This window comes from Rhineura floridana, chromosome 7 (genome assembly GCF_030035675.1).
Source record: "Rhineura floridana isolate rRhiFlo1 chromosome 7, rRhiFlo1.hap2, whole genome shotgun sequence".
NCBI classification, from domain to species: Eukaryota; Metazoa; Chordata; class Lepidosauria; order Squamata; family Rhineuridae; genus Rhineura; species Rhineura floridana.
The window spans coordinates 151,640,845-151,665,097 of NC_084486.1; the positions used below are offsets into that span (position 1 = coordinate 151,640,845).

Sequence of the window (24,253 nt, forward strand, 5' to 3'; positions counted from 1 at the left end):
AGAGATGATTTGGTGGATGCAGTGGCAGTTACGGGAACTCTGGGGGAAAGTGAACAACCATACTTGAATTCTTGATTTTAACAGAAGCAAAAGCTGAGAGTAGCCATACGCACACCCTGGACTTCAGGAAAGCTGATTTTAATAATCTCAGAACAATTGTAAGTATGGTTCCATGGCAAGCCACCCTAATGAGAAAAGGAGTCCAAGATGGGTGGGAGTTTCTAAAAAAGGAAATTCTAAAAGCACAAAGCAAGCAATTCCAACAAGGAAAAAAGGGGGGAAACAGTAGAAGCCAATGTGGCTTCACATACAGCTTAGAGATGACCTGAAAACAAAAAAGGACACATACAGGAAGTGGAAAGAAGGCCAGCCACAAAGGAAGAGTACAGGCAGGTATCACGGAATTGCGAGGATGGTGTCAGGAAGGCTAAAGCTGAGAATGAGCTGAGCTTAGCGAGAGATGCTAAAAGCAACAAAAAAGCTTTCTTCAGGTACATCCACAGTAAAAGACAGAGAAAAGAAATGGTGGCACAGCTACTCAATAAGGATGGCAAAATGATAACAGATGACAAAGAAAAGGCAGAAGTCCTCAATTCCTACTTTAGCTCAGTCTTCTCCCAGAAAAGGGCCTATGATCTTCCTGGGAAACATGAAGTAGAAGGGTCAGGATTGGACCTTGAGATTGATAGACAAACAGTCAAGGAATACCTAATCACTTTGAATGAGTTTAAATCTCCAAGGCCCGATAAACTGCATCCTAGAGTATTGAAGGAACTGGCTGAAGAACTCTCAAAACCACTCTCTATTATCTTTGCAAAATCATGGAGGACCGGTGAAGTGCCGGATGACTGGAGCAGAGCTAATGTTGTCCCTATCTTCAAAAAGGGCAAGAAGGAGGAATCGGGGAACTACAGACCAGTCAGCCTAATGTCAATCCCTCGAAAAATTCTGGAGCAGATTATACAGCAGTCAATCTGTAAGCACCTTGAAAGCAATGCAGTGATTACTAGGAGCCAACATGGATTTATGAAGAACAAATCCTGCCAAACTAATCTCATTTTTTGATCAGGTAACCTCCCTTGTAGACTGTGGGAATGCTGTGGACATATTATATCTCGACTTCAGCAAAGCTTTTGACAAACTGCCCCATGATATTCTGATTAGCAAGCTAGCTAAATGTGGGCTGGATGAAACAACTATCAGATGGATCCACAGTTGGATCCAGAATCGTGCTCAAAGAGTGCTTATCAATGGTTCCTTCTCAAACTGGGCGGAAGTAACCAGTGGGGTACCACAGGGCTCGGTCCTGGGCCCAGTGTTCTTTAACATTTTCATTAACGACTTGGATGAGGAGGTACAAAGCATGCTTATCAAATTTGCAGATGATACAAAGTTGGGGGGCATAGCTAATACCGTGGAAGACAGAAACAAAATTCAAAGGGAACTTGATAGGCTGGAGCATTGGGCTGAAAACAACAGAATGAAATTCAACAGGGATAAATGCAAAGTTCTACACTTAGGAAAAAGAAACCAAATGCACAGTTATAAGAACACTTCCTACCAACTTCGGTTGGTGGCCCAGCTACGTCCCTATCTGGATAGAGACAATCTCGCTTCAGTTGTTCATGCTTTGGTAACCTCTAAATTAGATTACTGTAATGCGCTCTACATGGGGCTGCCTTTGAAGACGGTTCGGAAACTGCAGCTCGTGCAAAATGCAGCGGCCAGATTGTTAACAGGGGCCAGGCGGTCCGAACATATAACACCGATTCTGGCCCGCTTGGAACGGCTGCCTATATGTTTCCGGGCCCAATTCAAGGTGCTGGTTTTAACCTATAAAGCCTTACCCGGCCTGGGACCACAATACCTGATGGAACGTCTCTCCCGATACGAACCTACCCGTACACTTCGTTCAACATCGAAGGCCCTCCTCCGGGTGCCTACTCAGAGGGAAGCCCGGAGGATGGTAACCAGAAGAAGTGCTTTCTCAGTGGTGGCCCCCATATTATGGAACGATCTCCCTGTGGAGGTACGCCTGGCGCCAACATTATTATCTTTTCGACGCCAGGTTAAAACATTCCTTTTCTCCTAGGCATTTTAATAAATTTAATAATTTAATAATTTTAATTTTAACATTTTAACATTTTAACATCTCAACTTATTTTTAGCATCTTAGTATGCTAGTATATTTGTATTTTAGTATGTTTAAATTGTTCTATAAATGGCTTTAATTGTATTTTGCTGTCTTGCTTGTTGTGAACCGCCCAGAGAGCTTCGGCTATGGAGCGGTATAGAAATTTAATAAATAAATAAAATAAATAAATAAGATGGGGGATACTTGGCTCAGCAGTACATGTGAGAAGGATCTTGGAATTGTCATTGATCACAAGCTGAATATGAGCCAACAGTGTGATGTGGCTGCAAAAAAGGCAAATGCTATATTAGGCTGCATTAACAGAAGTATAGTTTCCAAATCATGTGAAGTACTAGTTCCCCTCTATTCAGCACTGGTTAGGCCTCATCTGGAATACTGCGTCCAGTTCTGGTCTCCACACTTTAAGAAGGATGCAGACAAATTGGAATGGGTTCAGAGGAGCGCAACAAAGATGATCAGGGGACTGGAAGCAAAGCCCTATGAGGAGATACTGAAAGAACTGGGCATGTTTAGCCTGGAGAAGAGAAGACTGAGGGGAGATACGATCACACTCTTCAAGTACATGAAAGGTTGTCACATAGAGGAGGGCCGGGATCTCTTCTCGGTCTTCCCAGAGTGCAGGACACGGAATAATGGGCTCAAGCTGCAGGAAGCCAGATTTCAACTGGACATCAGGAAAAACTTCCTAACTGTTAGAGCCATACGACAATGGAACCAATGACCTAGAGAGGTAGTGAGCTCTCCGAAACTGGAGGCCTTCAAGAGGCAGCTGGACAGCCACCTGTCGGGAATGCTTTGATTTGGATTCCCGCATTGAGCAGGGGGTTGGACTCAATGGCCTTATACGCCCCTTCCTACTCTACTATTCTATGATTCTATGATTTCCAGGTAAGGCTGGAAAAAGACTCCTGCCTGAAAGCCTTGAGAGCTGCTGCCAGTCAGTGTAGGCAATACTGAGACAGAGGAATCTGTGGCAGCTGTAATTTATGAGGGGGGAGGAGCGGTTCTGTAGGTCTGTGGTGAAGCACCTGTTTTGCATGCAAAAGGTCCCAGATTCAATCCCTGACAGCATCTCCAGGGAGGGCTGGGAAAAATTCTCTGCTTGAAACCCCAAGAGCCACAGCCAGTCAGTGTAGAGCATACTAAGCAAGATGGGCCATTGGCCTGATTCAGAGTAAGGGACTTTACTTTGTTCCGATGCAGCTAACAAGGAGCCTGGGAGTCCAAGAAGAGAGATCTGGAGCTGGGACAGCAAGGGTTGGCTCTCTCTCAAAATTTCTTGCACCATTCACTTCGGCATTAGGCCCAATATCCCACTGGCAGTAGCATTGGAACAGTGGGCCTGGAACGGCCTTCAAAAATCTGGTGCCTTCCAGCTGTTTGGGACTTCAGTTCCCATCAGTTCCAGTAAGAAATGGAAAGATCTGTCAATTTTGGTTCTCTATCGTACAGTGGGGAGGAGAGCCTGGCTGGGAGTCCAGAGTCTGTGAGTTCAAATCCCCGCTCGTGTCTCCTGGGTGTCAAGGGCCAGCTAAAGATCACCCCACAGGGAGTGGCTCAGGGGTTACGTGTCCTGCCACCTGTGCAGCCGTGGGCAAGCTGCAGAGTCCCAAGAAGCCCAGTTGCCCCCAGCTGGTAGTTGCGGACAGGAAGGGGCTGGCTTGTGCAGCTGTGGCAAGCTGAGCAGGCCCTAGCCAGCTGGAGAGGACTAGCCTCAGAGGGAGGCAATGGGAAACCCCCTCTGAATGCCGCTTACCATGAAAACCCTATTCACAGGGTCACCATAAGTCAGGATTGAGTTGAAGGCAGTCTATTTCCATTTTCATCTGAAATTTTAAAATAAAAGTTTTTTTTTAATGGTTCTCTCCATTTTTCATTTTTACAATCTTAAGGACAGTGGTGTAGTTGTGCAGGGTCTCAGGGGATCTTAGACCCCTTACCTTTTTGGGAGCAGGGTCGCTATGTCTCCAGCATCCTATGAGCCAATCAGCACGAAAGGGGAGTGTATCAGCTACTGAGAAGAGTCTTCTAGCATGCTTCCTTGTCCTTTCCTGCTGATTGGAGCCGACTGGAGTGAAATGAAGTGAGTCAGACACTGAGAAGACTCTTCTCAGTAGCTAACACTCCCCTTTCATGCTCATTGGCTCCTAGGGACATCTGTTATTGTGGTAGAAGGCATGAACAACCCAGCAGCAAAAAAAGAGGGAAGGGCATGGCTGTGCCGATCATGAAGTGACGCGGCACGTCTGAACTTGCCACTACGCTACGGCTTAGGGATATTGGACATTGCTTTATGGTGTCCATCTTCCTCAGGATTGTCTGCACTGACTGGCAGCTGCTCTCCAGGGTTTCAGGCAGGGGATATTCCCAGCCCTACCTGGAGTTGCCATCATGGATTGAACCAGGGACGTTCTCAATGAAAGACAGATGCTCCACCACTGAGCCATGGCCTTGCCCTGAATCTTAAATTCAGCAATTTGCAATTTTTTAAGAAACAAAATCTTTATAAAAATTATTCAGCATTTTAGTGTGAATTTCTCCTAATTTTTGTATTCAGTTTTGACGAACGTGCACATTTTTGCAAGCAATTTCTTGTCATGCAGTGCATTTTTGTTTTGTTATTTTCACTACTATATTCATGTTTATGCCCACTTTCTCCTAATTTTTGTAAACATCGGTTGAAGAGCTGCATCACAAAATTTGGATATGTGCGAACTTCGCAGGATGGCTGCATTTCGGTTCCCACATTGTTTCAGAAAGTGTGGATTTGATAGATTCAGCTTTAAATGTGAACCAAACAGAACTTCTCCCCATCCATAGGGCCAGTCAATGAGTCTCTGGCCATGGACAGAGTGAGTGATGGTAGCATTGGGCAGCCTGTTTATTTTCCCACAATGCCAGGAGTGTCTGACACAGCAGAGCTCTATGGGCATTGTAGGAGATTAAACTGGCCAGCCATTTCTGCTTCTGCCAAGTAAATGTGAAGCTGGAGGTGCAGCTGAGGCACTGGACCTCTCTCTCTCTGTCTGGGGTTGCCAACTGTTTGAGCCCATGGGCATATTTGGAATTTTAGGAGACCCACTGTCCTGTGGTGGTGCCAGAGCCCAGACAACAAGGTGGGTCACAAGTTGCAAGACCACAGCTCCAAGTGAACAACTTACTCCAGCAAGGGTTGAAAGCAAGCTGAGCCTTTTTAAGGCTGCATATACACACATACACCATACATTTGAAGCACATTATTTCCCCCAAAGAATCCTGGGAACTGTAGTTTGTTAAGGGTGCTGGGAACTGAAGCTCTGTGAGGGGCTGGGATGGGTGAGAAATTCAATGCATTTCAAGCGGAATCTATCACACTCGCACTTTCCAAAACAGTATGAGGACCGAAACACAGCCATCCTTCGAAATTTGCACTTGTTTGAATTTTCCAATGCAGTTTGCCAACCAACCAATGCTTACAAAAATGCATATCTTAGGGGAAAGTGTCATAAAAATGCATATATGAGTCAAAATGGCATACAAAAATGTGCTTATTAGGAGAAATTTGCACTAAAATGCTGGGGAATTTTCATAAGGATTTTTTTTTAATTCACAAAGTGCTGGAGAAATGTGGAGAACTGAATTTAAGATTGGAAAAATGAGAAACGGAAGGGAACAGGAATTGGCTGATCTTTCCATCCCTAGTGAGGGTTAAAGTACAGTTTCCTGGACTCTTTGGGGGACATCATGTGCTTTCAGTGTATGGTATGTGCGCAGCCTATGTCTCTGTCCCCAGAATACCTCTCCAAGGCTCCGCCCCCTTGGGGAGAACCTAGATTCTTAAAGGGCCAACCCTCTGGACCACAGACCGGCACTCTCCTCTATTCCGATGCCTCCCGCCAAGCACCCTCACTGTTCTGCTGAGGGACTGTGGAAAGCCTTTGATTCCTCAGGTTAATGGACAGACATCTGTGACAGTCCTGGTTCTGGCCCAATAGGCCTTGGTGCTATGGAAAGTTGTTCTGTGGGCTGCTGTCTGTTAACCTCAGGCTCAGTGGCCTGCCTGTCCCAAACAGCAGCCTCAGAGGCTTAAACTGGACCCAGCTCCTTAGCTGGAAGATTTGCAGCATCCAGCTCTGTGACTTGATCACTGCTGGATTCTGGGGTCATCGTAACAACTGTAGGAATCGCACCCTCTGGTTGCTTCTCTCCCCCATTCCATGGGTCACTTCTCCCCCCCCCCCCAGCCCCAGACCGACAGAAAACACAAACACACAGGCAGGCTGTTTACTTTTCAAAGAGTCATGGGCAAAGTCAGGTACAGTAGAATTAAAATGGATCCTTTTTAATCTGCATAATTTGCATAATTTTACACAGGGTGCTCCCCCCTATCATAAAACCCCATATCATAAAATTAAAGCTTACAGTAGCAGAGTAAAAATCAGAGCTTGATCCAAGGCATGGATGGTCAAAGAATGTTTTACAAAGGATGACAAGGAAACCAACAAATCACAGAACACTGTACGTGCACACACAGGTAATTCATGACTGGAAGGTGGTTTTGAGGGGGATCCCATGTAAAAATTATGAGGATCCACAAGGGTCTGTGCAGTGCATATTTGTGCTGGAAAGCACTGGAACCATGATTGTTATAATTCAATCAATGGAGACATGTGATCTATGATTTGATAGTGATCTTGGCTGATGGTAGGTGTGGTGGTGTGGGAGGTTGCATGGCTGGGCCTATTTAAGTCCATGCCAACTGCATAGCGGAGGTATTGCCCGGGATGGCAACCATGCCATGATACGGGCCAGCGTTGGGTCATGGGGGGTAATCTGCAATCACCCCGATGACACTATGTTGGCCGTCATTTTGGAATGGGACCTCCACGCTCCATGCCCTAACTGCAGTGGCCCCTGTCAGCCACAGGGGCCCTTGGCCAGTGCCTGAACTGGCCACCTGCTGGCTCCGGGCCTGGCTGCCAAGGATTGAACCTGGGACCAGGGGTGTCACAACTGGGGTGCAGAGGGTGCAGACTGCACCCGGGTGACACCCTGAGGGGGGTGACACCCAGAGCCGCCCCGCCCCCTGCCATTGCCCAGCAAGGCTGAGCCCTCCTCGGAGGCAGGCGGGTGAGATCGGGAGCAGCGTCAGCGGGGCGAGGGAGGTGTGCCGGCGTTCCCAGGCCTTCTCCGGCTGGGTGCCCCTCCGGCGCACGCCCTCCCAGGGGCATGGACGGGGGTGGTTGGCCTCGAGCGCACTCGCACGCACACACACACACACAGGCCCAGCCACCTCGTCCATGCCCCTGGGAGGGCACATGCCAGAGGTCCGCAGCCCCCCGCACTCCTGCTAGTGACGCCACTGCCTGGGACCTACATGAAAGATAGATCGTCTACCACTGAGAGGATCCACCATCCTTCCCCATGGTGGTAAGGACAAAGTGCTTGTGTTTAACTTTTTAACTCTTGTGAGAAAACAGAAAATGTTTCCTCTGATTATGAAAGTGCTGGCAAGAGGGTGGTAGTGTCAGATCCAGCTTCCAGGACAGGATGAGGAGGAAGATTGTAAAGGGGAAATTAGGCCTGCCTTGAATATTTTGGACTTGTGAATTCCCGAGGGTTCATTAATTCTAGTTCTCTCTTAGGAAAAAAAATACTCTTCAAAAGCTTGAATAATATCTCACTAAGTCACTAGTAAAGCCCTCTCTTCATTTCCCACTTTGATTTTGTGATGGTATTTATGCTGCCTTATAAACTGGGCTGCTGAGGACTGTAATTATCATTTTCCTTGGCTGCGTCGCTTGAAGGGTGCAGTCTCTGCAGCATCTCTCAAAGCTGCATCACCCAAGAAGGTGGAACCAGCACGTGAGAAAGGGGAAGCAAGGAGAAGGAGGAGGGAGCGTTATTGACCCAAAGAGACTGAAGGGAAGAGCAAACCACAAGGATTCTCATCAAGCCTTCAGAAATGATTCACATGTTATGTTATCTAGTTCTTGCAATGGCTCTTTTTGGTGATTCCTGGATTGGGATCCCCATGAAGGTGTCACATTGATGGCCACCAACATGGATGGCTTTAAATGAGGAAATAACAACAACAACAACAACAACAACAACAATAAATAGTATTATTCATTTCATTTGTTGGTCGCCTGATACCCAACGGTCTCTAGGCGAGTTACAACAGATTAGACAGACTCCTGAAGGATAAGGCCATCAATGGCTACTAGCCACAATGGCTATGTTCTATCTCCACTGTCAGGGGCAGAATGCCTCTGAATGCCAGTTGCTGAGAATCACAAATGGGGAGAGTGCTCTTGCACTCATTGCACCGATGGGCTTCCCAATGGCATCTGGCTTGCCACTGTGGAAACAGGCAGCTGCACTAGATGGGCCGCTGGCCTTATCCAGCTGTAGGGCTCTTCTTATGCTCTGTTGGTGACAGCTCTGGACAGCTCCAGCCAACGTGGCCATGCTGGCTGGGGTGACATGATTTGTTGTTCAAAACATCTGGAGGACACCAGGATGGGGAAGGCTGAGTCAGACCCTCCCACAGCACAGATTTCTCCAATTCTGCTGGAGGATCTCCTGATGGATTTTGGCTGAAGCTGCAACGAGATTTGGGCTCAAGCAAAATTTCAAGGCAAATTCAGACTGTCTAACTCTGGCAAAACATCTGAGGAATTTTGGAAGAAGCAAGAAGATCTTTGATATAATAAAACTAATTTAATGTATTTGAGGGGAAGGGGGCAGTTTGTTTTGCCACAAAACGTGAATGCAGCTTAAGTCAAACTGTGCTGTGGATATCATTGGCCTCTTATCAGGTGCAGATTTCCTGTTGCAAACCTTTTTGACCTACAGCCTCTGACCTGTGTTGCTCTCTTCATCTTCTTCCTTCCTTGTACATTTCATATGGCCCCAAACAACAGTTTCCAGTGGGTCATTCCTACTCCACTACCTATACAGTTTATCTGCTCTCTGGTCCAGTGGTTCCCTTACCCACTTCACACAGAGTCTGAAGCCCACGTTGTTCTGTAGGACAATAATCCTTCCTTCCTTTCAGTTCATGTAATGCTAATCCTGCATTGAGCAGGGGGTTTATTTATTTATTTATTGCACTTGTATACCGCCCCATAGCCAAAGCTCTCTGGGCGGTTTACAGCAACCAAAAACATTAAAACAAATATACAATTTAAAACACATTTTAAAAATTTAAAACAATTTAAAACACATGCTAAAATGCCTGGGAGAAGAGGAAAGTGGGGAGAAGAGGGTTGGACTTGATGGCCTTATAGGCCCCTTCCAACTCTACTGTTCTATGATTCTATGATAATCCCTTATTTCTTCCTTTCCTCCTCTCTTCCTCTTCCTTCATTCATATCATCTCTGTCCCTGCTTTGACAGTTTACTCCTTCAGAGGCCACGTTGGCAGTTATGAGGAGCAGGACCTTTTATGTCTTTTATTTTATTTAGGTTTTTTTAAAAAAAAAAACTTTAAAAAGTCTCGTAAGTGTTGTGCTTGAAACAATGTGATCTGAAAGCTTGCCTCCTTCCCTACAGATAGAGCTATGTACTCAACTCAGCTCAGCTCCTTTGCACGCTTAGCTTGCACGTTGCTACGTTGCTGAGGTCTCTGGTGTGTCTTTGCAAACTTACCTTGTCTGAGTTAATATTTGTTAGAGGGATATTGAAGAGGGTGCTGAGTTGACCGTGTAGGCCAGGGACAAGGAACCTTGAGCCAGGGCCCAAATATGGCCCTCCAATTCTCTCTATCTGGCCCTTGGTTCTCTCCCTAGGCCACTCCCCATACTGGCCTTGCTTTGTAGCCTCCGTGAGTGTCTTTGCCTGGCTGGAATGCGTCCTTGAACTCTGATACTGTTTGCCCGAAAGGAGGATAAAGGAGGGTGTGTGTACTGCTGTACAAAGGCAAAATTCACAATTGTTACTCTGCCTGCCTTTGCCTCTGGCATTTGGCCCCCAGAAGGATGCCCAGGAGGGAATGTGGGCCTCAGGCTTGAAAAGGTTCCCCAAGCCTGGTGAAGGCCCTCACTGTCCCTTTCGGATCAGTGGTTCAGAGTTCAACCATATCTCCCCCCCCCCACATGTACCACAGCGCAGGATTAACAACACACAGTTAACTTGGTCGAGCCGAAAGCTTTTTGGAAGGTTTTGGTTGGGAGCCAGGTGACTCCAGAGCACATAAAGGCAGCACCTGCTTTTTGGTTTTGGAACAGCTTGAGGCTGTGGATAGAACTGTAAACACACTCAGAAAAAGAAAAAAAGAAATCTCGCTTTGTCTGACTCAGTGCCAGCGTCTCCAGGGACTGAGTTGTCATTATGGAAAAAAAACCTTCACCTGATGTCATTCAATCAGCAAACCCCACCAGTATTCGCTTGCCCTCCAAGGTGCCAACTTTCCGCTTCCTTTGTGTCGATATGTAAACAAGTGCAGAGGGCAGCATTCTGCATTGCTGGGGATGGATGGCCTTTGTGGGGGGGGGTGAGGAAAGGCTTTGGCCTCTCTGTTCCTTTGCTTTTTTAAAAGCCCTCCTCAGTCTCCACGTTTGCTCCCCTTTTCTCCCTGGCGTACTTCCACGACCAGCCTCCAGAGCAAGAATTAGCGTCTGCATTTCCTCGTAAATCTTAGCATGCCTCCTTGGGCTACATGTTTAATTCGCTCTCTGAGGTTTGTAACGAGGGGAAGCAGAGACGCCAGCAGAGAAAGAGGATGGAAGCCATCGTTGCCCTTCTTTAGTCAGCAAAACTGCTTCGCTCACTCCTCTAGAGCATTAGGTTAAGGAGGCAAGAACCGTGTTTGCAAAAAAAAAGAAAGAAAGATGGTGAACTTGGGAAAAGACTAGAGAAGGCAAGAAAGAAAGCCTGAGAAAGATAGGTGCGCTTGGTCAACTTATTTCTCTGATGATGCCGTTTTAATTTCCAGTTTAATCGCTTCTCCTTCGCTGGCTGTTATCGCTTTCAATGCATTTCCTCCACAGCTCAGTGGCAGAGCACATTCTGGGGTTCAGGCTCTGAGTGATCATGGCCCAGTGGCTGGACACATGGAGCTGCCTTATACTGAGTCAGACCATTGGCCCATCTAGCACAGCGTTGTCTTCTGTCAACAGGTGAAGTCTCTCCAAGGATTCGGATCTTTTAGTTCAGCCTCGGCCAATCTGGAGCCCTCCAGATCTTCATCAGCCCCAGACTAGCCAGCACAGCCATGCTAGCTGGGGCTGATGGGAGCTGCAGTCCAAAAGGTTTCTCTACGCATAATATGCTCTCCATGCTACAGATCTGCTAAATGCTGACAATGAATGAGTAGATGCTTTTGAGTTGTTGTTGTTGCTGTTGCTGTTGTTTGCTACATGACAGCAATATATCTCAGTGGTTCATTCTTGTTTATGTCAAAACTACTACCTCATTCTTCATATCGCCAGTAATTTCCAAACTATCTATGCATTTCATAGTTATTGCATTTCAGCACTAATCATACTAAATGCTCCAATGTCATACTGGGTTTCCAAGGTAATTCCTACACACAGTCCAAAAGAAATTAAACACTATTAAAGAAGCAAACAGCAACCTTTCCCAAAAGGCAACCCCTCCCCAAGAAAACACACACACACACAAACACGGTGGGCACCAAGGGGACTGTCTGAGGGCAATCTGGAGTTCATGAACACCGTGTTGGAGACGCCAGTGTTAAAGTATAAAATGGGATAACACCTGAGCTCCTTATAAGAAGGAACAATCACAAGATGAATAACAGCTGGAATCAATGCAATTTATTCACTTTTTTAATGGGAGAAAATAAAAGGGTCGCAATTGTCACAATCTTTGAGGAGGGGTGGAGGGAAAACTCCCTATCCCAGACACCATCAAGCCAATAGTAGGGGGACACCTCTGCAGGGTCAGTGATTGTGGTACCTTTGCGTTCCCACCATCATGTTTACAGGCACTTGCTAGCTAGAGAGTTAGCACAGCAATCTTAACTACAGAAAGCTGGTGTAAGTTAACCTTATTCCAAATTCCATTCAGGAGGAATTTGACTTACAGCAACCTTTTTGCCAGCTAAGGTCCACTGGGTTGCTAAGTCATGTGAGTGGGATGAAAGGAGGTTTGAATAGGTGTTCTTGCTCCATCCCAGTCCTGCCATGCCTACAGAATGCCCCTGTTTTGGACTTACATTGGTGTAAATTACAGAGGCTTACGTTTCACCAGCTGAGCCAGGGTGAGGGACTTATGCTGCCGTAGCCTTGGCTGAGCCAGGAAAGCCCAAGATCCACTGAATCCAAACTCTCTCCTCCCCGTGAATCTTGGGTTTGGATTCTGCTATTACTCAGAGGAGACAAAGCTCAAGTGTCAAAATACTAAATATCAGAAACTAGCAAACGTGCAGGAGAGATGTGGGTTTTTGGTTTTTTGGTTTCATCTGTTGAGAACCAGGTGCTTTTTGAATGGAGAAGCCTGAGCTTGAACCATGTTTTTGTCCCTGCAATGCCTTTCCTTTTCCTGCTGCAGAACTTGGAACTTGCTGTGATGGAGCCCGTGCTTATGGAATTGTCCCAGGGAGGGAGCTGGAAAGGGTTTATTCAGCTTCCACAGACAATACAAACTCAAGCCAGAGTTGTGGCACCCACAGTAGAGATATTTGGGAGGTTTTCAGCCATTATATTTGAAATGGGAAACCTGTACTCCCCCTTTTCTTTTTTCACATCGAATCTGCCCTTTTTAAAGATTAGAGTGTTCTAAGGAAAAATAAAAAGCAGCAGGAATTATTTTCCGTGTACCTACTAATACATTTTTTTCCCAAAAGGCAACTCCCTCCTCCATGCACACGCACACACTTATAACCAACCATGCAGTCTAGTTCCTTTACATTTATACGTTTCCATAATCATCACCACCGTCATCGCCGGACTCTGTGAGGTTTGTTTTTTTCCGTCCATAGCAGCAGCAGAGCTGTGCTAAGAGGTCACTACGTAACTCCAGACTCTGTGGAGTTCTTAGTGGGTTTCTTCCCTTTCAGAGGCAACACTGATTCCTCTGCTGAGAAATTGGGTAGGGAGCTGGTGAGCCAAACCAAACGGCCAGGTTGCAGTTCCTCCTCACCCCTGCCATAATGTCTTCTCAAATGCCAACAATGTCCATACTTAATTTGTCCCAATCACTGTTCACACAGCTGTCTCTTCTCAAAGATGGTGCCTGGCTCATCTCAGCGGTTTGGGGAGGGCCTGTTCATTTGGAAATTCCCTGAAATGCTCTGAATGGGGCCCAGGACACCTCAGTTATGTCACAGACAGCATGCATTCCCAAGGCCTTCACACCTCCAAGCTTGCCATGCATATCCTGGCATGGATGAGGGGGTCCCTGTGCAGTACTTAGCAGAGGTGGGGAGCAGTGTTTCAGGATGTGTGTGTGTGTGTAGGGCTTGGATGCTCCCATACACCTGTGGTGCATGTTGGGTTTAAGCAAGCTTGCATGCCACCCCCTTTGATAGGAAGATGTCCCCTCTAGCTAGAATTGGAGGGTATGCTTGTTTACCATGATGTAACTTCCTAAAGGGTGGGGTTATTTACCTTCTCTTCCTCTTTCCTTTGTTAGGGGATATTGATCCTTTTTGCATATGCTCCATTAAGCTCAGGGAGTGAGAAGTATACACACGCTTCTCTTTTAAGATGACCAATACCATGGACTAAGACTTCTATTTTTTCTATCTAAGCTAGAGCCTATGTTTCCTAAACATATGAAAGGTCGTGAGTAAACCTTCTTTATACTTTTTACCTAAGGAGACTGCCTGTTTTGTTTATTTCAAATTAATTAGTGTGCATGAGAGGAAGGTGTGGGACTGGTTATTCTCAATTCCGCCAGTGCATATATACTTTGCTAAGAAATAGGACTACAAACTGTTCCTGTTTCACTTAAACCAAACAGTGCATTCATGAGAGCTGAGCATCATGGGATCATCTCGTTATGCCTTGCCACCTTGGACATATTGTGTGGAAGTGGGGGCTTCTAGTCCAACCTAGATTGCGGCTGCTGTTGTTCTTAATGTAAGACAATGTAAGGCAATATGAGATTTTGCAGAGTAAAAAGGTCACATGTGTTTTATGGGAGGGGCTAGTGGGGGAGATGCTCTGTGTTCCCTTCTACAGCCTGTCCTGATTAGAATTGTGAAGGAGGGTGATAGTCAAGGGTCTCTCCCCTAAAACACCCTCTCCTCCACGAAGAGGTAGATATGGAGACCAACTTGGATGACTTTAAAAGAGGATTGGACAAATTCATGGAGGGGAACAAGTCTTATCAGTAGCTACTAGCCACAATGTCTATGTTCTTCCTCCAGTGTCGGAGGTAGTATGCCTTGTTGGGAATCACAAATGGGGAGAGCGCTAATGAGTTTCGGCCCTGCTTGAAGGCTTCCTGGGCATCTGGTTGGCCACTGTGAGATCCAGAGGTTGAACTAGCTGGTCCATTAGCCTGATCCAGCAGGCTCTTCTCACATCCTCATATGCTACAAATGCAATTTATTTATTTATTTATTTATTAAATTTTTATACCGCCCCACTAGCATAGCTCTCTGGGCGGTGAACAACAAATCAATACAATATACAATAAAATCCAATAAAACATACAGCGAAGTACAGAGAATAAAAGATCTAAAAACAATTACAGCACATTTTAAAATTAAATTAAGTTAAATTAAAAGCCCTAGAAAAGAGGAAGGTTTTAACCTGGCGCCAAAAAGACAGCAGCGTCGGCGCCAGGTGCACCTCATCGGGGACACTATTCCACAGTTCGGGGGCCACCACAGAGAAGGCCCTAGTTCTTGTTACCACCCTCCGAGCCTCTCTGTGGGTCGGAGCTCGGAGGAGGGCCTTCGATGTAGAACGCAGTGTACGGGCAGGTTCATATTGGGAGAGGCGTTCCAACAGGTATTGTGGTCCCGCACCGTATAAGGCTTTGAATCTGGCCTGGAAGCAAATTGGAAGCCAGTGCAAGCGGGCCAGAACAGGTGTTATGTGTTCGGACCGTTTGGTCCTTGTTATCAATCTGGCAGCCGCGTTTTGCACGAGCTGTAGCTTCTGAACTGTCTTCAGAGGCAGCCCTACGTAGAGCGCATTGCAGTAATCCAATCACGAGGTTACCAGAGCATGTACCACTGATGTAAGGTCCTCCCTGCTCAGATAGGGACGTAGCTGGGCTACCAACCGAAGATGGTAGAATGCATTCCGTGCCACCGAGGCTACTTGAGCCTCCAGTGACAAGAAAGGATCTAAAAGAACTCCCAGACTATGAACCCGCTCCTTTAGGGGGAGTGTAACCCCATCCAGGACAGGGTATATATCCACCGTCTGATCAGAGAAACCCCGCACCAACAGCATCTCCGTCTTGTCTGGATTGAGTCTCAGTTTGTTAGCTCTCATCCAGTCCATTATCGAGGCCAGGCAATGGTTCAGCACATTGACAGCCTCACCTGAGGAGGATGAAAAGGAGAAGTAGAGTTGCGTGTCATCAGCATACTGATGACAACGCACTCCAAAACTCCTGATGACCGCACCCAATGGCTTCATGTAGATGTTAAAAAGCATGGGAGACAAGACCGACCCCTGCGGGACTCCACATTGGAGAGCCCACGGTGTCGAGCAGTGTTCCCCAAGCACTACCTTCTGGAGACGACCCGCCAAGTAGGAGTGGAACCGCTGCCAAGCAGTACCACCAACTCCCAACTCCGCGAGCCTCTCCAGAAGGATACCATGGTCGATGGTATCAAAAGCCGCTGAGAGATCAAGGAGAATCAACAGAGTTACACTCCCTCTGTCCCTCTCCCGACACAGGTCATCATACAGGGCGACCAAGGCTGTCTCAGTGCCGAAACCAGGCCTGAAACCCAATTGAAATGGATCTAGATAATTGGTTTCATCCAACAGTGCCTGGAGCTGGCCAGCAACCACTCGCTCCAAGATCTTGCCCAGGAATGGAACATGCGCTACTGGTCTGTAGCTGTTGAAATTATCTGGGTCCAAGGAAGGTTTTTTCAGAAGTGGTCTCACTGCCGCCTCTTTCAGAGGGCCAGGGACCACTCCCTCTCGAAAAGAGGCATTTTTCACCTCCCTGGCCCAACTAGCTGTTCCATCCCTGCTAGTTTTTATTAGCCAAGAGGGGCAAGGATCCAGTATCGAAGTGGTTGCACGTACCTGTCCAAGCACCTTGTCCATGTCCTCGAGCTGAACAAACTGAAACTCATCCAATAAAACATGACAAGACTGTGCTCCAGACACCTCACTAGGGTCAACTGCTATAAACTGGGAGTCTAAGTCCCGACGGATGCATGAGATCTTATTTTGGAAGTGTCCAGCAAACTCATCACAGCGGGCCACCGATGACTCTGAGATGTCCTGAGGGCCAGAATGAAGTAGCCCTCAGACAACTCTAAAAAGTTCTGCTGGGCGGCAAAGAGATGACTTAATAGTGGCTGCGAAATGTTTTTTTTTGCCGCCCTCACCGCCTTCGAATACAGTCTGTTGGAAGCACTTACCAACTCATAATTGCATCCATTGGGAGTTCGTCTCCACTTCCGCTCAAGCCGTCTCCTATCTTGTTTCATCGTTCTCAGCTCCGGAGTATACCATGGAGCTGTATGAACTCTACACAGGAGAGGGCGCGCAGGAGCGATCGTGTCAACAGCTCTGGTCATCTCCGCATTCCACAGTTCAACCAGGGCTTCGACAGGAGCGCCAGTCTTATCAGCCGGAAAAACTCCCAGAGCCCTTTGGAAACCTTCAGGGTCCATTAGTCTCTGGGGGCGGACCAATTTAATAGGTCCCCCACCCTTGCAGAGGGGAAAAGCCACTGAAAGTCTGAACTTCAGCAAGCGGTGATCTGTCCATGACAAAGGGAGAGATGTAAAACTCTCCACATCCAGATCACCATCCCCATGTCCAGTAGCGAAAATAAGATCTAGAGTATGCCCTGATGTATGTGTTGGGCCACTGACATATTGGGACAGCCCCATGGTTGTCATGGAATCCATGAAGTCCTGAGCCGCCCCAGATAAGGTAGCCTCGGCATGGATGTTGACATCCCCCAGTACCAATAGTCTAGGGGATCTCAGCAACACCTCCGAGACCACTTCCGTCAGCTCAGTTAGGGAAGCCGTTGGGCAGCACGGTGGGCGGTACACCAACAAGATTCCCAGTCTGTCCCTCTGACCCAACACCAGGTGCAAACACTCCAGACCAGTAGCTACATGGACATGGTGCTTGATGAGTGAGATGGAACTCCTGTAGACCACAGCGACCCCACCTCCCCGACCCTCGGATCTACCATGATGCTGAACTGAGTACCCTGGTGGGCAAAGCTGGGAAAGGCTGACTCCTCCCTGTTCACCCACCCAGGTCTCGGTTATACATGCCAGATCGGCTGCCTCATCCACAATTAAATCATGGACGAGGGAGGTTTTATTATGTACTGATCTGGCATTTAAAAGCAGCACCTGGAGATCCGAGGGCTGGCTGAGAGGACAACCAACAACCCTGCGGATGTGAGAAGGACCGGAACAAGGCACAGCCACTACAGCAATGTGAGTGGTCTTCCCCTGGTGCTGTAATGTAGGCTTGAGACCACGTCACTGTTTCAGCTGTGAATTATTTACATAACAATATCAGTTTCTTGCTGCTTCTCTGGAGTCCTGCAGGCCCCAGTTCCACATTCAGTCCATCACAGTGCCCACCTCTGGCTGCCTGCCAAAATAAAAAAATCCTCCTCCCCTGTTGAACTGTTTCACTTTCTAGGAGAGAAGGAGAAGGTCTGAGGATCTTCTGGGACAAACAGCAAGAACCGTCTTTCCTCTCGCGCTGGAACCCCTGGTCCACCGATGTTCCTTATGCAACGTTCACAGAGCATCCAGTGAAGAACATCAACCAGAGGTTTAGCACCATCTGCCAAGTGAGCCATAGCAAATAAGATAGCAAATGTGGCAAATAAAAGGAGGGTATTTGTAATATTGAGGGTACAATTACTTAACATATACCCCTGTTTTCTTACTACAGTGTTAACCCTCCAAGGTGAAATGTTGATGTTGTTGTTCCAGTTGACATTGGGCTGAATGAAAATGTATTGCAGGGATGGGGAAGCTGATGCCTGCCAGCTTTTGGCTGAACACAAACTCCCGTCATCCTTGAACACTGGCCATGCTGGCTGGGACTAATGGGAGTTACAGTCTAGCAACACCTAGAAGGTCACAGATTCCCATGCCGTGAAGGCTGTGGTCTCCCTCCACAATCAGAGGCAACATGCTTCCATTTGCCAGTTGCTGAAAACCTCAGGAGGGGAGAGTGCTCTTGTGCTCAGGTCCTGCTTGCAGGCTTCCTGGTGGGCATCTGGTTGGCCACTCTGAGAACAGGATGCTAGACTAGATGGGCCACCTCTGGCCTGATCCAGCAGGACTCTTCTAATGTTCTTCTTTGCACCAACCCGGGGCTCCAACTCCCATCATTCCCAGCCCAGTTGAGTCCAACAACATCTGGAAGGCCATATGTTCCTCCACCCTGGATGTATGGGATGTTTTCATGCAAAGCAAGGGATGGCTTCTGTTGACAATATGACTTCTATGGTATCTCCCACTGTTTGCAGTCTTGCAGGTGTGTTTTTATTAATAATAACAATTAAAAATAGCTTTACTCTTATCCCAGTCTTTTGGCAATGAGCTCAGGACAGCATGCACAGCCCTCCCCCGCAGCTTATCTTGAGAACCACCCCCTCCTCACCCATGGGTGAGAAAGCCATTTGGGGAGGGCAGTTTGGGATAGGGTGCCTGCAGACAGGTGAAGCACTGACTCCCATGCCCCATTCCTAATTGCAGCTTTTCTTTGGAAGAAACGTTCTGGGGAAGAATCACAGGAGCAACCATCTCCTGCAGCTTGGACCGGCCCTAAGCTGTGTGCACAGGTCAAAGTGATTCTGGCCTTCAGTTCTTCTCTGTTTCTCCTTTGTCCAAGCTTAACTTCAGTTCACCACATTTCCACATCAGTTTGTGATTATTGAAGATTTTTAAAAAGTCCTCACAAATACTCACCAGCATTTTAGTCTACCTTTCTCCTAAAATAAATTATATATATATATAGTTCAAAATCATTTATAGGCTAATTTTCCTTATAAAAAGGCAACTTATAAATTGAAACCAACACAATGTACTCACTTTGTATACTAACAAACACATTTTTGCAAGCAGGTCCCCCAAATATAGTGCATCTATATATGTTATTTTATATTCTCTAATATATACATTTTCCCGCATTTTTGTTGGTGCATCACAAAATGCAGAGAAGTGTGAATTTCAAAGGATTTTCCATTCACATACTGGTTTGGAAAATGTGGATTTGGTAGGCTTGCATTAAAATGTTAACCAATCCAAATTTCTTTCTCCCCCCCCCTTACCTGTAGCAAAACCCGGGGTAGAGAAGGCCTGTGTGTGGGGGAGGGTCCTCCAAAGAAAATACAAAATGGAGAAACCCAGGGGACATTGAGGGGTTTGTGGTTGCACTGGTGGGTATCAGGTATATATCACGGTGTGAAATTGAGATCATTCAATGATGGTCTGACTCCTTGTCCCTTAATGTAAACAGGAAGTGAGCGGCAAACACTTCCCTCTCCACGCAGAGTGAAATATGAGCTCCGCACTCATCGATTTAAAACCACACGTTCAGATTATAAACAGCATTTTCTCTTCCCTAAATTATCTTCCCATCTGTGCTCTGGCTTAAAAGAATGTTAGTAATTGGATCCCCTTGTGGAAAACACAGTCAGAGTGAGCGGAGAACTGCTTGTTCAAAGGGGCATACTGTCATCTCAAAGCACTTTAATCCAGCTTTGGAGAACATTTGAAAGTTGTCCCTTTTCAATTTTTTCCCACATGCTCCTAGCGGGCGTGGGGGGGGGCGGGGCGGAGAGTAAAGGGCTTTTCTTTCATGAGAGGGGATGGATTTCTTGCACAAGTGGTTTCAAGAAAACATCCGATTTAGCAAGAATGGAATTATTCATGCTCCAAGGGACGAAGGAACTGTTAATAATCCTGCAGACTTTAACGGCAAGCAGGGAGGTGGCTTATGGGCAGTGCTCTTGTGGAGAGTAACTAGGGAACTGCACCTAAGCCTCTGACTTGTCAGGTCACCCCCGAACCTTTCATTTTCATTAGCTTGAATGGCTATGAGTAATATTGTCTTTAATAATCCCAAATACATGCTGGGTGTTCTGCAGCAAACCCAGGCAAAAAGTACCTCTGGTTCTCTGGAAGGGGAACAGAATGTGAGGCACAAATGCACGTGGTGGTGCTGTTTACATTTTTCAACGGCGATGTGGCTTTTGCTTTCCTATGGGTCCATCCCACTGTCACCTTTCAAGGCACCTCCAAGGAGGACAGAGAGCCTGCCAGGCCATCATTGTCGCCTAGCTGGAGTTGGGGGTGACCACCAGGCAGGGACTGCCCCACAAGGATGGCTCTAGCCAAGGGATGGAAAGGTCTGTCAGTTCCCCATTTTTCCAACCTTAAATTCAGTTCACATTTCTGCAGCAATCTGCGAATGTTTTTAAATCCTCATGATAATTCTCCAGCACTTTGCAAATTTCAAGCAGTGTACAAGTCCAATTATACATGAAACATGGTTAAAGTACACAGACCACTCAAAAAACAAAAGGTTGTCTTCAACTGAGTCCTACTCAGTCATATCCTCATTGAAATTAATGAACCTAAGTTAGTCGTATCTATTAATTTCAATGGGTCTATTCTGAATAGGACTAGCATTGAATACCACCCAAACATACATTAAACCCATTATTAAAAACAGATAAAATCAGTAAAATATTTCAATGAGGATGAAGCATGTCTTTTGTGGGGGCATTTCTAGCGGCAGGCCTCTCAATTGGGAAGCCCCTCACTCTGGGTTGGTCTCTGAGTCAGAGACCACTAGTCCACCTACTTAGTACTGTCTGCACTGAGTGGCAGTGACTCACGGGGGTTTCAGGATATTCCCAGCCCTAACCGGAGATGCCACGGGGGATTGAACCTCGGACCCTCTGCACCAAAGCAGATGCACTGCCGCTGTGCTATGGCCTGCCCCTTAGCATCTGAAGGCTTTCTTTTAAATAATCCTCCAAGCAGTGGAGATTGATAGCTCCGATGTCAGTGGGGCAGTGAATCCACTCCAGATTTTAGTCCAAAAGTTTGGACTAACACCCGGAGCAGATTCACTGTTCCTCTGACTTTGGAGCCACCAGTGTCCAAGTGTTTTAGAAGACCCATTCTGTGCTGAATGAGACAGTGTCTTAAGGAAATGGGGGAGGCAGGAGACGGAAAAGAAGGAGTAGAGGATGCGGGGTCAATGGAAGGAGGACTCCAGGAGGCAAGGTTGAAGCCCTAGGCATCTGGAACTTGTAGTCCAGAACAGCTGGAAGGCACCAGGTTGGCTAAGGGTGGCTTAAGAGGTGTAGGGACTGAGGCAATAGCAAAGAGGCAGCAATAGCAAAGAGGCAGAGGGTAGGCTGTGGCTGGGGCTCTGGGGCATGGAGAGGTAGCATGACTTGGAATTCAAAGTGCCCTCACCTTTCTCAAGAGTGTGTGCATCATATCCTGGTTGGCGACATTACTGAGGAAAATCCCAAGCACATTTCCATTCAGGATGATGCCTTGGCACGCCTGTCTCCAAAGATTTGCATCTACAGATGACAAATCAATGACCTTTCTGTGATGACAGCATACATTAGAAGGGTGACCTACTTTCACATCCAAGTGATGTTGGCCTATCAGAGCACACCTTTCCATAAAGTTTTGCTCGTCTCTGTTGCTTGCGCTTGGTACTTTCAGGTGTGCTCGTTATGATAGCAAGAATATTGTAATGCACTCGTGGCAGGGAAGCCTCTGGCTCCAACTGGCTCAGCTGAGATGGGATGGGATGGGATGTTCATGACATTCTTGCTGCTCAGGGGAGGAACCTGTCAGAATATTGGCAGCCCAGCTTCTGCAGTGGAAGGGAGAGCACCTGAAATGAAAATGCCACACAGGCCCTAGGGACTGAAGCAGAAATATAGAGGGGACGGGGAAAAGAGATAGTGGGCTCTGGAGAAACCTCCAGGGGCTTAAAGTCAAGAGGAGGTGGATGCTGGCACAGGGTGGGGGCGGCGGGAGATAAGCAAGGTCTGCTGCTTCGCGTATTCAATGCTGTCATTACAATTGTGTTATATTGCATTGGACTTATTTCCATTGTCAGCTGCCATGAGTATCTTGAGTGGGAAGGTGGGATGCAAATGTATAGAATGAATGAGTAAATCTTTTTTGTTGAACTGATGTTAATATTTTATTTTTAAATTGTTGTAACCCCCCCCCCGAGGGGGCCTCATGAAGAGAGACAGGTAAGAAAGCTAATAAAATGACAATAATGATTGGAATGCTGGAGTCTGAGTTAAGTGGGTGGTGGAGATGGGCTGCTGAAGCTAAGGAGGACCAGGGCAGGAAAAAGCACCTCACAGAAGGCCCAGAGGCAGGAGGGGGCTGCTCTCTAGGAGCCCAGGAGGGTTAGTTGCCCAGAGGGCCAAGGGAGGGGGCATAGAATCACTGCTAGCAATCGGTGGTGGCCGGTGGCTCCAGGTCTTTGGGGCAGTGGAATCCACTCCGGCTTTTAGTCTGAGCTTTCAATGAGTTGTCTAAGGTGCTTTCAGCGGCTTGAAAGTTCGGTCTAAAACCTGGAGCGGATTCGACAGCCCCACTGACCTGGAGCCACCAGCTGGCAACCCTAGGAATAGATCCCAAGCTCTGGCAGGGCTACTGGACTTGTAAGAGTAATGTAGATCAGGGGTGGGCAGAAGGTAAATTGGAGATCTACTGGTAGATCTCAGGGTGATCTTCAGTAGATTGGCAAGAGGTGTTCTTTTTTTTAAAAAAACCCTCACAACGGTTTAACAACTGCAACAATAAAAAGTCTTCCCCCCCCAAAAAAGACCCATTAATTTCTTGGGAGCAGGGTCCCAGCCAGGTCCCTATGTATGTATCAGCATGAAAAGGGAGTATGTTAGCCATGGAGAAGAGTCCTTGTCCTTTTGTGCTGACTGGAGCCAATCAGAGGGAAAGGAAGTGAGTCAGCCACTGAGGAGATTCTTTTCAGTAGCTAACCCACAGCGTGCTGATTGGCTCCTAGGGATGTCTGTTGCAGTGGACTGTAGACTTGCAAGAGATTACGGAGAGCAAGGGAAAGCGGAAAGGGCTGTGACAGGGGCATGGCATGACTATCAGGAAGGGACCCTGCACTTCTGAATTTGCCACAACACTGCTGAGCACAACGCCAAGGCAGGCCGCTCTGCTGCTGCTGAAAAGAAGAAAGCTGAAGAGGAAGCAACCAGGCGTAGATCTGGTGTGAAAGGGCAGTGAGATCAGTTCTGGTCCTAAAAACAAATACCTTGGCTGAGTGGGTGTTCAGGGGCATCCTTTTCTTCAGTTCTAAGCATGCAGAAGTTCCCTTGCAACATCATTTTGGGCTGGCTCTGGTTGGCGGCTCTAAGACCATGAGATTTGGGATCAGCTTAAAGGGGCTCACCTAGTCCAGCATCTGCTATCATTGGTGCCAACCAGATGCCTCTGGGAAGCCCATAGGCAGAACCTGAATGTAACAGCAACTCTCCCCACTTGCAATTACCAGCAACTGATATACAGAGAATCTTGAGGTTATAGTAAAAATGGAGGTAGATTTATCACGCCTGAAGTTCCCCCATAAGCAGAGGTGTGGCTGAATATATGAACTTCAGTTTTTCATTTTTCCAGTCTTAAATTTAGTTCTCTACATTTCCACATTACTTTGTGGCACTAATTTTTAAGGTCCTCATGAGAATTCATCAGTATTGTAGTGCAAATTTCTCTTAATATACATATTTCTGTGTGCAGTTTTGCCTAATTATACAGTCATGAGAGTGGTTGTGTATTATAATCAGCATGGATTTTTCACATTCTGCAATGATAAATTGAAAATACCCCCATGCCATTCTGAGCCTTCCCATAAACTCATTTCAAAACAAAACCTTACCAATCTTATAGTCCTGAACTCAGAAACACTTGCTTAACAACCCTCTAAATGTTCATGG

At 46.9% G+C, this 24,253-nt stretch overlaps 1 protein-coding gene across 3 annotated transcripts in view; it reads left to right on the plus strand.

Moving 5' to 3' along the window:
- The window catches only part of TPRG1 (tumor protein p63 regulated 1), a 364,459-nt gene that overhangs the window by 335,961 nt on the left and 4,245 nt on the right, over positions 1-24,253 (plus strand). For all 3 annotated transcript variants that reach the window (XM_061637612.1, XM_061637613.1, XM_061637611.1), the window contains exon 5: positions 17,923-18,076. In XM_061637612.1, the coding sequence (XP_061493596.1) occupies positions 17,923-18,076 (154 nt within the window). The remainder of the gene's footprint in view (positions 1-17,922; positions 18,077-24,253) is intronic.